This window comes from Acanthopagrus latus, chromosome 9, assembly GCF_904848185.1.
Source record: "Acanthopagrus latus isolate v.2019 chromosome 9, fAcaLat1.1, whole genome shotgun sequence".
NCBI lineage: Eukaryota > Metazoa > Chordata > Actinopteri > Spariformes > Sparidae > Acanthopagrus > Acanthopagrus latus.
Genome location: NC_051047.1, coordinates 2,009,833 through 2,023,946, shown reverse-complemented (window position 1 = coordinate 2,023,946; position 14,114 = coordinate 2,009,833). Strand labels below are relative to the sequence as shown.

Sequence of the window (14,114 nt, the reverse complement as noted above, 5' to 3'; positions counted from 1 at the left end):
ACAAAATGTCCGCAAAGCCGTGCGCAAAGCGTGCTCTTGCTCTGCGCCTCCTGTTTAGTAGTAGTTATATAGCAATTACCTTACAGCGCCGCCTTCTCTGTTTTATCCAAATTATTTATGTACAACAAGTATTCCTTAGTTTAGTATCCACACATCGTTTTAGTATACATTTTTATAAACATATATTTATTTTTAAAAAAGTCAGCGAGAGAGAAGCCCGAGCCCGACCCGACCTGAACGTAATGATTGACATTTTAGGCCCGACCCGACCCGAATTTCGGGCCGGGTCGGGCTCGGGCTCGGGCTCGGGCTAAAGATCTTACCTCTACAATAGCCTAGCTGTGGCGTGTTGATAACGCTGTGGCTATATCTCTGACCAGTCGGTCTGGAATGTGGTCACATCACATTGTCTGCTTGACTCAGCTGGCTTGGAACCCCAGCCGAGTATAGTGAAATGGAACCTGGTACCAGGGACTACCTCCTGGAAAACTTTACAATCCGAGTAGAGTCAAGCTGAGTCGGTGCTAGTGGAAAAGCAACAGTAGTGTTTTTTCTGTTTGGTTGCACAGGTCCACCTAGTTCACAGAAGCCCGTTGGAGTGAGGTCCAGTGTTGTTGAGGAATGCCATTTGTTTGTCTCTCAGCAGAACACAATGCGCAGATGGACAATGGACGGACACCACCCTCATCCGCTACAAAGCAGCTAACATTGAAAATTAGTATAGTGGCGCTGAGCCACTGTTCCATTGTCTGGGGAGAACCCTGCAGAGAAATGTAGCTGTCCCTGGGAATGTCTCAGGGCTTAGTTTTTAACCCTTGTGGACCATTTAGGCCCTCTCTGAAAGGTTTTATTAAAATTCAATGAAAAATATCAGTAGGGAAATGGTCTTTAATTAGTGCCACCAGAGGGTTAGTTTAATGTTGACTACAGCAGACGCTTTGGCCTGAGGGTCGCCAGTTAACACGGTTGCAAGTTAAACTGTGACACCGGCTTATTGCAGTGGAAGGGGTGTGTCGTGGGAAGCTCCGAGGGGAGGGCGATACAAGCTTGGAGGGGTCATGGAGCGCAGAGTGGAGGGGAGGGATGCTTTTTTCAAGTCTTTCTCAATTGAAGACTATAGCTTTTATATTTGGATGTAATAACATCAACATAGCATGAATAGTAATAGCATGGATATTAGCATGGACAGTGATAGCTGTTACTCCAATGTAAATTCCTCTGGGAATTTAGGAGCTACAGAGTTTTGAGTACATTACACTGAGTGATCCATTCTTTTGTCTGTAATGTAAGAGTTCCAGAAAATAGTCCTTACAAAACTGGTAACCCTACACAAAGAAATTCGGAAGCTACAAAGACACATCACTGAGCCAGGAGCGTGTGTGGACCAAATGGACAGCATGGAAGAATTTCAAGAGAAGGAAGCCTCCCTCTCTGAGCCAGAGACCTTCTGTAATTTGGTAAGACGCTTTCAATCATTCTAGCAACTGTAATAAGTCAACTGTGAACACAAATTCACAGGCAGGATTGATTCATAATAGGATTGATTATCTTTTAAACCAAATTGGGGTTAAAAATCTGCTATTTATAATCTCAGGTATCAAAGAAGTGTCAAAATCCTGTCAACAACAACTCAAAATGGTAACCCTTTAAACAGATGAAATTGCATGTAATGCAATTGTTCTTCAAAGCAAATGGGACATGGTTCAATCAGCTGGAAAACAATAACAAATCTGAAGCCACAGTTGCAGTCAGTAATTTATCATTTTTTTCATCAACTGGCAAGAATTGGTGGTAGCGATATAAAAGACTGCACCCACAATGTGTTGGACAGGTATTTCTTGATGCATTTGCTTGTTAGATGGTACTTGCTTTGATCATCAGCAACATAAGCATGTTGACTAACTTGTGTTTCTCTTGGATTAGGCTCTTCAGTAACAAGTTCATGACGCAATTGAAAGGGAAGGAGAAAAAGGACAAATATGGATTAGAAAACACAAAGGTGTTTTCTGTCATAAAGTGTAAGCCTACAGACATTTTTTAAGTAAACATTTTTCTTCTCACTTGGGCATTTTTGTTCAAAGAGAGAATAATAATTTTAATAATTTGTTGGCCATAACTTTCATTGTGTGAACAATTTGTGGCACAATTTGTGGTTAGGAGGCTTAATTCTATGTAACATTTCAGAATTTGGTTTTGATATTTTTCTAAGGTCTATAATACCCTGTACTGTATGTACACTGATTTCCAACATAAAATATGATGGCCTGTGCAGTATTTTATCAGTGAATTATGTTACATCTATAAATATATTACTATCTTGATAATGCACCTTAAAATAACACTGAAATAATGGGCTGGTCCGCACTTCATTGTGTAAATAACAATCAGTCATGATTTTCTTGGTCAGTGGCGCAGTTGCTTTCTGTGCCCTCAAACTAGCATTGCGCCATGAATGTGCCTGATCACTCCTCAATCATAGACCAACACGCCCCACAAGTTAATTTCTTAGTTTGTCGGCGAGGGAGCAGAATGAGACAACTGTGCCAGTGTCAAACTAGCAAATATTCCTGTATCAACAAATGAAAAGTTAAATCAATAAATTAGATAAAACCAAAATGGTGACATGGTGAAAAATGTTGATCACTGTTCCCCAAAGCCTAAGAAGACATCCCCAAGGTCTGCAAGTATTAGTTTGCTGTAGCAAAGGAGAGAGAAATGAGAGAGAGAGAGAGAGAGAGAGAGAGAGAGAGAGAGAGAGAGAGAGAGAGAGAGAGAGAGAGAGAGAGAGAGAGAGAGCACTCCACTGTGAGCCCTCCTGTAAGCTAAGTCAGAGCAAAAAGAGCAACTGAGACCAGAGGGACAATGGAGAGCCGACAGAAGAGGGACGCTGCTGCCAAACAAATCACCTCTCTATGACGTGAGACTCGCACATGGCCTTGGACTTGTCGGGGAAGCACCTGAGCTGACACTGCTAACTGGGCTTTATGTTTCGTGAAAGTGCTGAGGAACAAACTTATACTATAAGGAGACAAGAAGGATCAGAAACTGGACCTCATCCATCTTCCGCTGATTGGTTTGGAACACTGAACTGCATCTTTTGATCCAAACTTTGGTGGCCCCTGCAGCGAGAGACCATTCTGTTCTTGATTATTTTTTTCAGCTATAATAAGAAAAAATGAGCACTGCTTGTCGTGTCTAAAATCATCTGTCATGGTAAATCCATGTAGTATGTTGCATAGTCAGATACTGTCCACCTGTTCAAGGTTCCTACATTGTATAATAGCTTCTTTACCCTGGTCACTGCATTTCATAGTAAAATGTACTACTTTTTATGTTCTCACAAGTGAACCCAGTTTAGATTTTTGAGATTTAAGATACAGAAAAGATGTGGGCTATGTTGACCTTATTCAGGGTGTTTTCTGGATGTGAAATAATTATGTCTCGACAATATCTTTTAATGGCGTCTATATAACATTCAAAATAAAACGTCTATACAACGTCTAGAAAACACGTAAGAAAAACTTTCATTCTGGCTCCTTGAATGACGTCTCCTGGATGAGAAATAGTTATGTCTCGACAATGTCTTTTAATGACGTCTAGATAACAGCCAAAATAAAACATCTATACAACGTCTAGAAAAGATGTAAGAAAAACTTTGATTCTGGCTCCTCTGACGACGTTTTCTGGATGTATGGAGAACACGTATTTTTGACGTATTTTGGACGGCTTTTTGCAATTGGGAATATTTCAACTAACCTTCCTCAGAGAATCCCTAAACACTGGATCAGCAGTTCAGTGGGCCGATATCATCGGCCGATATGAGGCATTTTCCACAGTATCGTCATTTATAATGGCTGATAAATTAATATTTGAAGAAATAAAATTAAAAAGGCTGACACACCCTCCAACCATGTTATGAGTGTTGGCGACCACCAGAGGGCACTCTGCAACAGGTCGAGTCTATGCCACCTGATTGACGTACAGGACGGCCAGATCTCTTCTTGAAGGGCCAAGCGTCACATGCAAACACGCTTGCTAATGCAAAACACTAGCTAGGTAAGTGTCTTGGTTAGCGGCTTCAATTGATATCAATAAAAGAAGGGAAACATCCGCATTTGTCTGATTTGTCAAACTATCATCACTATTCCATTAAAAGGGAATGTTGAGAGACACTTTCGAACTGTTCGTAAAAAGTACGACACTTGAACAACTGGCTCCGTGGACTCACCTTTCTCTGCTGATCAGCTGTCAGCCTAGCAATGCTAACTTTTAAACTGACATACTCAACAGTCTACTTCATGTAGAAATCCACCAGCTCCCAGTGTGTAAACTGTGTGCAATATTGATGGCTGTTTGTCACCTATGTGCATTATTGCTGTCCATTTTTATGTGCAATACCAAGGTTTACATTACTCTCTCTATCAGTTATGCATTGTGTTATATAAAATATACTCATTGTATGTATAAATAAATAGATGTTTAGTGGTTTTTATATAGGTAGATCATTTCGACCTGGTCATTTTTAAAGTGGCTCGCAAGCTAACAAAGTGTGGGCAGTCCTGCTCTACAACACTCGTGTTTAGAATGCCGCAAACCCTGTAATATATTTTGATGTTCCTCTGTACTGTTGTGACAATAAAACAAACAAGTTTATTTTTAAACTACATTATCATATTTTAGTGAGGACTCATAAATGACTACAAATAACTAATGTTAGGGAAACCTATTTATGTTTTGTTACGTAGTATCTAGACAAGATTAAATATTTCAACCAACCTTCCTCACAGAATGCCTAAACACAGGATCTACAATTACTTTTCTGACTTACCAGCACCACAGCTTCTTTCCCCTAGTCAAACAATCACAATTTACATTCACCAGCTACAAATAGAAAGGCAACTTACAACTGAGAGTATTGCATGTATATGCAAAACTCAACCAAACTGCTGACCTCCGACAGCTGGCCGAAATAAGACCGCTATCTAATGATCTTCATGTGTGTTTACATAACAGCTTACTTAATTCAGTTTTGGATGTAATGCCAGAACTGCTGCTTCCAAACACTGTTGATAGGATTAGTTCATTTTTTTAAATGATTTAAATTCAAATGTCCAGATCTTACAAAATGCACCTTTTAACAGACTGTGCTTTATTACTTTGGCCAGGCAATTAAGTAGCTTTCTCAGATCAGAGATCTTTGCAAACTATGCAGAGGACTCATCAATAGAGAACAGACCAACAACTTTGTACTGCACTTAGGAGGAGTTAAGTGCACATCAAATACATTTCAGGGTCAGTTTTACAAGAATTACTAACTGTGAAAAATCAGCTTTCTTCCAGCTTATAGAGGGATCTAATGTGTTTGGTTAATGACAACTATTGGAGGGGACATTTTTTTTTTATCTAATGACTCGTATGTTTAAGTGACATTACCCTCATGGCCATTGTGATTGCACACCTAGGTGCAGCCCATTGAAAATATGCAGTAGTATTTAACGGCCAAAAGGTCTCCTCTACTCACCTCTTCGCCATTCTTCCTTTGCTCTTGTTTTTCCTCCTGTTTCTTGGTCAGCCTGAAAGGATGCGAGATGGAGAGGGAGAGAGAGAGAGGGAGAGAAACTGAGTGTTGCAAACCAAACTTGGGAATATACAAGTGCGTTTTTTACATTGACTCGGTTTGACTCAGTGCAGCAGCCCACCATGACTGGTTTTGCATTTCCACCATGACTAGGCTACCTGCCTGAAGGTGTGTCTTAAATCAGTGATGCACTTGTCCCATCCCCACATTACTTTTAACCAAGCACTGCTTACTCTTTGAAAATACAAACTAGAGAACATTTTGTTCATGGATCACACTAGAACAAGTGTGCAACATTAACCCTTTAGGTGCTAGACTCGCAAATTTGCGACTCCCCATGGTACTGAGCACAACAGCTGTTTTCTCTGAATAGAGTGTTACATGTTGTTCATACTCCCAACCACTAGTTGGCAGACATCCTGTACTAAGACCTTAGCTCAGAAAAACATCATACTTCAATGCAAAAAAATTGAAGAAGTCCCATGCAAACTGGTGGGTGAGAGAGCAGAGACAGTACGCAACAAAGCTACTTTGCTGAAGCGGTGTTGCTGGATTTAGGCGTTATTAAGACGAAATTAACATCAATGGCAATCAAAAAGTTGACACATAGGGAAGTGATTGAGCTTCTGATTCTGAAGGGGAAAATCTAACTTTGGGAGATGATGACTGGCAGAATATTGAGCTTGCTAGTCGCGGTGCGTCTTTGCAGAACAATGGCGCTGCCACGCAGAGCGAGGAGGATGCACAAGCACGAACACACAACCCTTTGCCCAACATAGGTGGGAGTGGAAATGATACACAAACTCGTAGTATCACTAGGGGAGCGAGTGGATGTGGTAGAAGTAGCGGGGATGGTGAGAATAGCGCTGGAACCGGTGTTAGTGTTCACTCGTTCTACCACGACGGTCACGTAGCCGCCATGCACGGCAGCGGTGTTCACAGAGCACAAAATACACACTCTTCTCCCAACACTAGTGGGGATAGCAGGGAAGACATGGGCGAAGTGTTCACAGAAGGGCTGATGGGTGTCGTAAGGGTAGCAGGGGTGGTCTGAATATGGCTGAAAGTAGTGATGATGAGTCCTTCAACCGTTCGCGAAATGGAAGAGGGGGGCAAGGGGCACACAAGGTCGCTGTGTCCATATGAGAGGTGGACGTGGTAGAGGCAACAGGGGGAGGCAGAACAGGGCTGGAAATGATGATGATGGCAATGGTGGCTGGGCTTTCTTGAGAGAGGAGGAGGTATATCAGGAATGGATAAAGCCCTTTGATGAGCAAATTGGATATCGTAGTGACAGAGAGCTTAGCAATGATTCAAGGTCTATAGATTTTTCGTCCCTCTTTCTGACTGACGATTTCTGGAATCTCATAACAATGGAGACAAATCTGTATGCTCATCAGTATTTAGCCTCACATGAACTGATGTTCACGGTTTCATGAATGGTATGATGTAACTGTCCCTGAAATGAAAGCCTTCCTGTCACTCCATTTGAGCATGGGCCTGGTACATAAATCAGGGATTGAGGATTACTGGGCAGAGTTTTGGCCAACATCTACACCGGGATTTGGAAAATTGATGTCTATGAACAGATTCAAAATCATCTTGTCTTTCTTCCACTTTGCCAATAATGAGGAGTATGTTGAGTGGGGCCAGCCAGGTTATGATAGACTGTTCAAGGTGTGCCCAATAACATGTTCATTCCATGCTTCTCAGCTGTCTTTGGCCCACGCAAAGAACTGTCACTGGATGAAATGACAATAGCTTTCAAGGGAAGGGTCCACACTGAAAATGTACAATCCAAACTAACCAGACAAATATGGTTATAAGGCATTTGTTTTGAGTGAGGCCAAATCAGGATACATTCTGCAGTGGACTCTGTACATTGGACAGCATGGTGATGAGGTCACTGATTTATGTGGCAACCATGTTCTAGTTAGGCAGCTAATGGCCCAGCACATAGGGAAAGGGCATGAGTTGTATATGGAAAGCTACTAAACGTCACCAGCTGTAGCAAATGAGTTGGCAAATGATGAAAATGGTGTGTGTGGGGCAGTCAGTAGCCAAAGGTGAAGAATGCCAAAGGCCCTGCGAAAGACTGAGTTGCCCTTGGCCAGAGTAAACCAGTGCAAACCAGTGCCATGCCTTATGACCAAGTGGTCAGATAGAGATGTTTGTTTTCACCAGGGCTGTAGGAAAGAGTTCGAGGGCACAAGTAGAGGGTTTCATCCTCTTGACAATGTCCTTAACCTCTTGCTGTGAGACTACAGGGAAGCGGTGGAGAGGCTGGGAGATCGCAGACTGTGGGTCGACAGTCAGGATAGGTAGAGTGGAGAGACAGCCAGATAGGACGGCATGGATGGAGTCAATTTCTGGGCTGAAGAAGGCCATGAAATTGTTCCGTGAGCATTGTCCACCGGAGCCACCACAGTCACATCCGCACCAGAGCCAATCACTGCACACCATAGCCACACGTGTACCAGAGCCAATCACTGCAGAGCTCACCTCCACAACAAACCTTAAGAAACAAGCAGATTTAGACCTGCAGCGACGCAAGCTGGACCGTTGGTTTGGTCCCGTTCTGTGCATCTAAACTGACTGTTGTGAATTAATGAGACTGAACAAGTCCGGACCGAGTCTGTTCTGGTCTGAGGAGATCCCGAGGACAACTAAGTGGAATTGGAATCTGTAGATGTTCGTGTGTAGCAAGCTGCTAGCCCAACCCCACGGCCCACCTCCCGAGTCGACGGACGCACCAGCAGGTCCAAAACCGGACTTATGGTAAATAATGTCCGCAACGCTTTTTTGCGAGCATTGCCGTCACGTTTGCTTTGTGTCTGGTGCAGGAAGAAACGGTAAAAACAGGCTTTTGTCACAAAATTGTCCGCAAGCAGCAAGTTTGGTTGCTGAGGAACAGGAAGTTGTGTGAGGGCGCCGGCGGCGGTGATACAGACAGCGACAGAGATGGCGAGTTTTGAGAGTTGGGAGATTTGTGACATATAGCGTGTTTGGAGTATACAGTTAATGTGTTATATAGTGTTTAGTGTAGTGTGTTTAGTGTGTAGTGTAGTTGTTTTTTTTGTGTTGTGAGTCAAAACAAGGAGGAGACTGCTGAATGTAGAACAGGCAAGAATGAGCTGAGGAAGCCTGAGGCATTGCCTGCATTTAAATGTAAATAGTTACATATAACTTTGTAAATTTCAAAAATGTATGCACAAATTTAGCAAACAACAATTTATATTTTCATTATAATAACTAATGCAATTGGTTCATTAAACATACTTGTGGTTTTCACAGTAAAAAAAATCTAACTTTTTCCTACCCTGATTTTGTTACTTTGTGATTTTAGGTTCATATTGTTAAAATAACAAAAAGAATAAAAATAACTACACAGTCACACATGTGAGGTTGTTCTGAAAATAATGACACCAAACCAGGCAAGGTAAATAGCTTTTAAGGTGAATATATAATGGTAAATTCAAAAGTAGTCAAAACCAGCCAATTATATCCCTGATGTCCCACCTTCAAACACAACCTCATTTGGCCATCCATGAAAAAGCAACTTCACCTCCCACTTTTCTATAGGAATACATGCGTCCTACGGGCACTGCACTAGTACCCTGAAAATGCAAAAAGCACTTCTGTTAATCCATTTTAATTTTGATTACGGTCCAGATTTGCTTCCGTACGAAAGTGGTAATGGAAAGGCTAAATCAAGCTATAATTAAGGTTTTGGAATGACCTGTCTATATCCTGACTTGAACCTCATGGAGAACATGTGGACTCTGCTGAGGAAACAACATTTTTGACCCAGCAGATTTGATCACATTTTTCACAAATTCATTATTGAACCAAACTTCATGAATGTTTATGTGTGAGAAAGTAGTCTGTGGTCATTACATCACAGAAAAATATTAAGAGATTGGAAAATACTGAAATACTGCACTTTAACTGCTTAACCCATTTTTTTTTCCAGGTCTGCAACAAATTCTATTGAAACTGTTGTGAAACACAAGATGCAGAAAAAAAGGCAAGACTGTGAATCTCTAGACAATGTGCTACTACAGCTGTATGAGACACACACATGAGCAGCAGACAAGAAATATGGCCTGAGCGTAATTTTAATCTTTTGTGGAGAGAGTGTGTTAATAGACTTTTACTTTGTTATAGTTACATGGACGTACCAATGCAATTCAACAGCTTATTTGTAAAACTGATATTTGCGAAGCTGCTACATGAAAAACCGGATTGATTTCAACTGGATCAGATTGAAGGTAAATAATCTCTAGTCTGATGTTTCAGCAGTGGATATATAATGGGCTCCATTATAATCACAAATGTTTCTAATGCTTGGGACTTGATAAGAAACATCTATTAGTATAGTTCTGATACAGATGAATAGTTTGGAAGACAGACTTTTTTTTTATTAACTGTTGTTTTCTCTTAGATGCCATTTGAGTTTCACAGAGATGTCTTTGGGACAAATCTGTCTACACAAAGGACATATTTTGGTTAGAACATACAGAGACATGTATGGGTGCTCCTACCTTTCCACCTGAGCATCCAGGTCTTCTTCACTCTGAGAACTCCGAGTAGCATCATCTGAGGATGCATTCTCTGCAAGAGTGGGACTGCCATCTTCTCCTGTGCCCAAGAGGGATGTTGCATAGAATAGAAACATAAAAAGGAAGCACTGGGTTAGGTGGTTTATTGACTCCATGTCAGCACAGAGCAAACCAAGTCCATCCATCTTCAACAGATCTGTATGAGATTTGTGTATGCAATTCTGTTTAATCTACTGTAGTCATGCCATAAATTTGATCACTTCAAGAAACCAATTCAGAACTACCTGCTAAACTTTCTAAATTGAGTAGTTGTAATAAACAAACTATTGAAAGCTTTTCACTGGCAACAAGAATTGTTCTATTTGTCTATGGCTACTTGCGAAAAAGTTGGATTTTCTGCAGTAAGTTGCACTGCAATTGCCTTGGAAGTTCTGGCTAAAAAGTGTAGAATTTAGAGGCAGCACAGGAAACTGCAAGACATTGTTGGGAATTTTCAATTTCTGGCAGTTGAGAAACTTGAAAGTTCATCCATTCAAAAACAGTGAGTTAATGAGTGGAAATGTCTGCAGTCAATTACGGCACACATTTGCTTTTTATGCTTCTATACAGTTAATCATGTCAAGGTGGAAGAGAAAGACAAAGAAAATAAATATTTCTAGTTCTGAAAACAAGGTGTTTGTATCTGAGGTTGAGGTTTGTAATTATATGTTTACAGTAATCTGACTCACGGCTTCACGTGCTGAAATAATGGAAGGCAATCAGTGGTACCCCTCACCCTGGGACATCATTTGAAAGTTTTATACTGTATATGAACACCATTTAATTATGAATTGAAGTGTAGCTACGTCGAATTTGGCCTGCATCATGATATGTACTCACAATGAGGATATGGGGTGTAACAATTGTTGCTCTCACTGCTGGCTTTATTTCCAGGCTTTGGCAAGTTATGCCCTATAAATATCCTAACACCTGTAAGTTTTACCTTAACTTAACCCCCTGAAATCCAAGCCCCTCTATACACCTTCAGGTTTGCCATTTTATTTAATTGGGGACTTGTGTTGTAAAAGCATATTTCAGTTTCATCAACACTGCGTTTTCAAGATGGGAATCTTGCACCGATATTCCACCTCTCCGTCTATGTGAAAGTTGGAGAGGCAAAACAGGGGGGCAGTTTCGTTCCATCTCTTATCTACCACTGCAGGGAGTAACAAAGGTGACACAGCGTCTGTGAATGGAAATGCCTGCAGCACAGAACCAAAACTAATATAAGATATGGGTAGCTGCCAGACTGACACGTCTATGATAGTGACTGTCATCCTGTCTGTCCTACTGACTCTTCGTCACATTCTGCCCAACAGTGTCTGTCAATAGGCAGTTCCCGCAGTGATTATGTGACGCAAATTCAGCTTTAACTCACCATGTCTTTGTTGCCTCCCACTATTGTGTTGTGTAGTAACCATCTCTGACAACTTGTAAAGAAAAAAATCTATCAGCTACCCAACCAAGACTGAGACGTGAAATTTCCCAAGAAAAGAGCATCCCTTCTCGCGAATGAGAGCCAGACAGGGTCTGCCAGTTACGGATGGCAATTATGTAATTATGTCATTTAAACACAAAACACAACTTTGTCACTTTCAACAATGAATGGTGGGTCAAGATCTCATTCACAACAAATTATAAGAGTACCCATATGATTATGAACAGTTGGCAGATACGTTTTTACCCGATTAAACTGACACACTACAGGGGCTTTATGCCAAAGATTGAGTAAGTGCGACCCGGTAATAATGTGGAGTCTTTGAGCTATTATCTGCTGAAGAGGCATTATTTGGTTTATCCCATTAACAGACATTTTCATTATCCCCTCAAGAGCTTTTTCATTGTTAACCAAGAATTTCGCATTCACTGTAAAAAAAGAAAAGAAATATATATCTAAATTCTCTCTCTCTCTCTCTCTCTCTATATATATATATATATATATATATATATATATATATATATATATATATATATATATATATATATATATATATATATATATATATATATATATATATATATATATTTGGCATAAAGCCGCTCTAGTGTGTCACGAGTCTGTCCTGCTTTCAATGTTTTAAGCACTAAATGTGTGTGTCAAAATTTGTGTCAAAATTTCCATGAAGACAAACTTGTTAAGATTCCAAAAAGTATAAGCATAAAAAGTATACAAGTTTACATACCTTGGCTATGTTTGCGAAAAACCAAAAAAAAAAATTAAAATATTTTTATATGTGCCTCCTCTAAAGAGACGTTTTTTACACTGTTTTTTTCATAGTTGAAACTGTTCTGCTGCAGAACTGTGCTGTTTTCTAACAATTTAGAATTGTCAGTTCATATGACGACATATGTGGACTTTAAAAAGCTACAGTAACTGGGCTTGTAAAAGCCGTCACGCACATTTTGATCAGTGTTTCATCTCAGTTTGTCATATTATTTGAAACTGACACCAAATTGCAGTGAATAGAGAAATTCTGCACGTAACCTTTTCATGTGCATTTGGTATTTTTCAGTAACGACAGATATTGGGATGTTTCATTACATGATTCTCTTGCAGTTCATACACTATTCATTTCATACTGAGGTTTCTGACACACTAAAAAGCACAGTTTTTGTTAACTAAACAGCATGCTGGGTGAGGAATTTCAGACACAGTAAAATTAAAAACCTTAAAATGATCAACCTTCCAGAGAAAACGAAGGGCAACACCCCTCTTGTGGTCTAGACAACATTACCGACTTTAATCGGCCTGCCTGCTGACTATCCCTCGCTGGAGATTGAACGCACCCACCAAGCCCTGGCTCCGGCTCCAGACAAGCCCCCCAGAAGCGTCTTGGTCCAATTACTATGATATTCCCAAAGAGAGGCTGTGCTCAGAGCAGCGATGAAGAAATAAAACATCCACCATGGTGGCTCGCAGCTACAGTTCTACTCTGGTCCTGCAAAGGCAGCGAGTTTGACACCGTGGGGAAAGCGCTGGCTCGGCATAACAAATATCATGGATTTGCCTACCCAGTGCCTCCAGTGCCTCCACGAAGGTCAAATTCGCCTCTTTGACACCACTGAGTCTACGGCTGCATTACTGGATACTCTTAAATTAGGTGATTTCCTCATCTCTAATGTTACCACTGATAATGGGGAGGGACAGGTCGCATATGTACACTGAGCCCCCACTGAACAATGTGCACTTTTTTGTGACCACCACATGGACTCTGTGAGACTGTGAGTGCTGATTTAATTTGTAGCCCTCTCCCTTCTTTTTCAGAATGCATAAAAAACGATCATTTTGCATTGTATTCAGTTTGATCTCACACTGCTGTGCTGTTTATTTTCCATGATATTAGCTTTAATAGTTCATACGCACTAGTATCAACTTTGTGTGTAATCTTAATTTTAAGTACACCTTGCACAAATGTTGTGGTACAAGCACAATTCGGAAACCCATCATTCTGGGGTGCTTCTCATTGGCATTCATAATTCAGCCTGGAGTACGGGCACTGTTTCGGGTGTCTAAATTTTTATTGTGATCTAACTATTAAATTAGGATTTGGACGATGTTTAGAATGCCCAGTGACTTCTTTTGGGGCAGTTTTCCAGCTTTGGGGCTCTTATGTCTGGTTCACTTAAACTCACTACATGGAATGTCCAAGGATTGGGCCATGTAATTAAAAGGAAGAAGACTTTAACATATTTGAAAAAAACAAAACTCTGATATAGCAATAGGCATGTCACGATAATAAATCAATTAATCATACAATAAATAAAAATGAGCTTGATAATTTTGCTGGCCTCAATATTTTCCATTTGCATGCTTGGTTTTTTTTTTTCCTCTTGTCTCAAACGCAAACCCGCTTGTCAGTCATTCTCTGTGTTGGGAGGCGGGACCCTGTCCCTGACATAACACAGAGTGCAGCATGAGAGCCCTGTGAGGAGTA

The 14,114-nt window shown here is 40.7% G+C and overlaps 1 protein-coding gene across 2 annotated transcripts in view; it reads right to left on the bottom strand.

Annotated features, from left to right (window-relative positions):
* The window catches only part of ubxn4 (UBX domain protein 4), a 51,223-nt gene that overhangs the window by 19,579 nt on the left and 17,530 nt on the right, over positions 1 to 14,114 (bottom strand). For both annotated transcript variants that reach the window (XM_037109478.1, XM_037109479.1), the window contains exons 6-7: positions 10,123 to 10,219; positions 5,522 to 5,573 (exon numbers count right to left, since the gene is read on the bottom strand). In XM_037109478.1, coding sequence (XP_036965373.1) covers positions 5,522 to 5,573; positions 10,123 to 10,219 — 149 coding nt within the window. The remainder of the gene's footprint in view (positions 1 to 5,521; positions 5,574 to 10,122; positions 10,220 to 14,114) is intronic.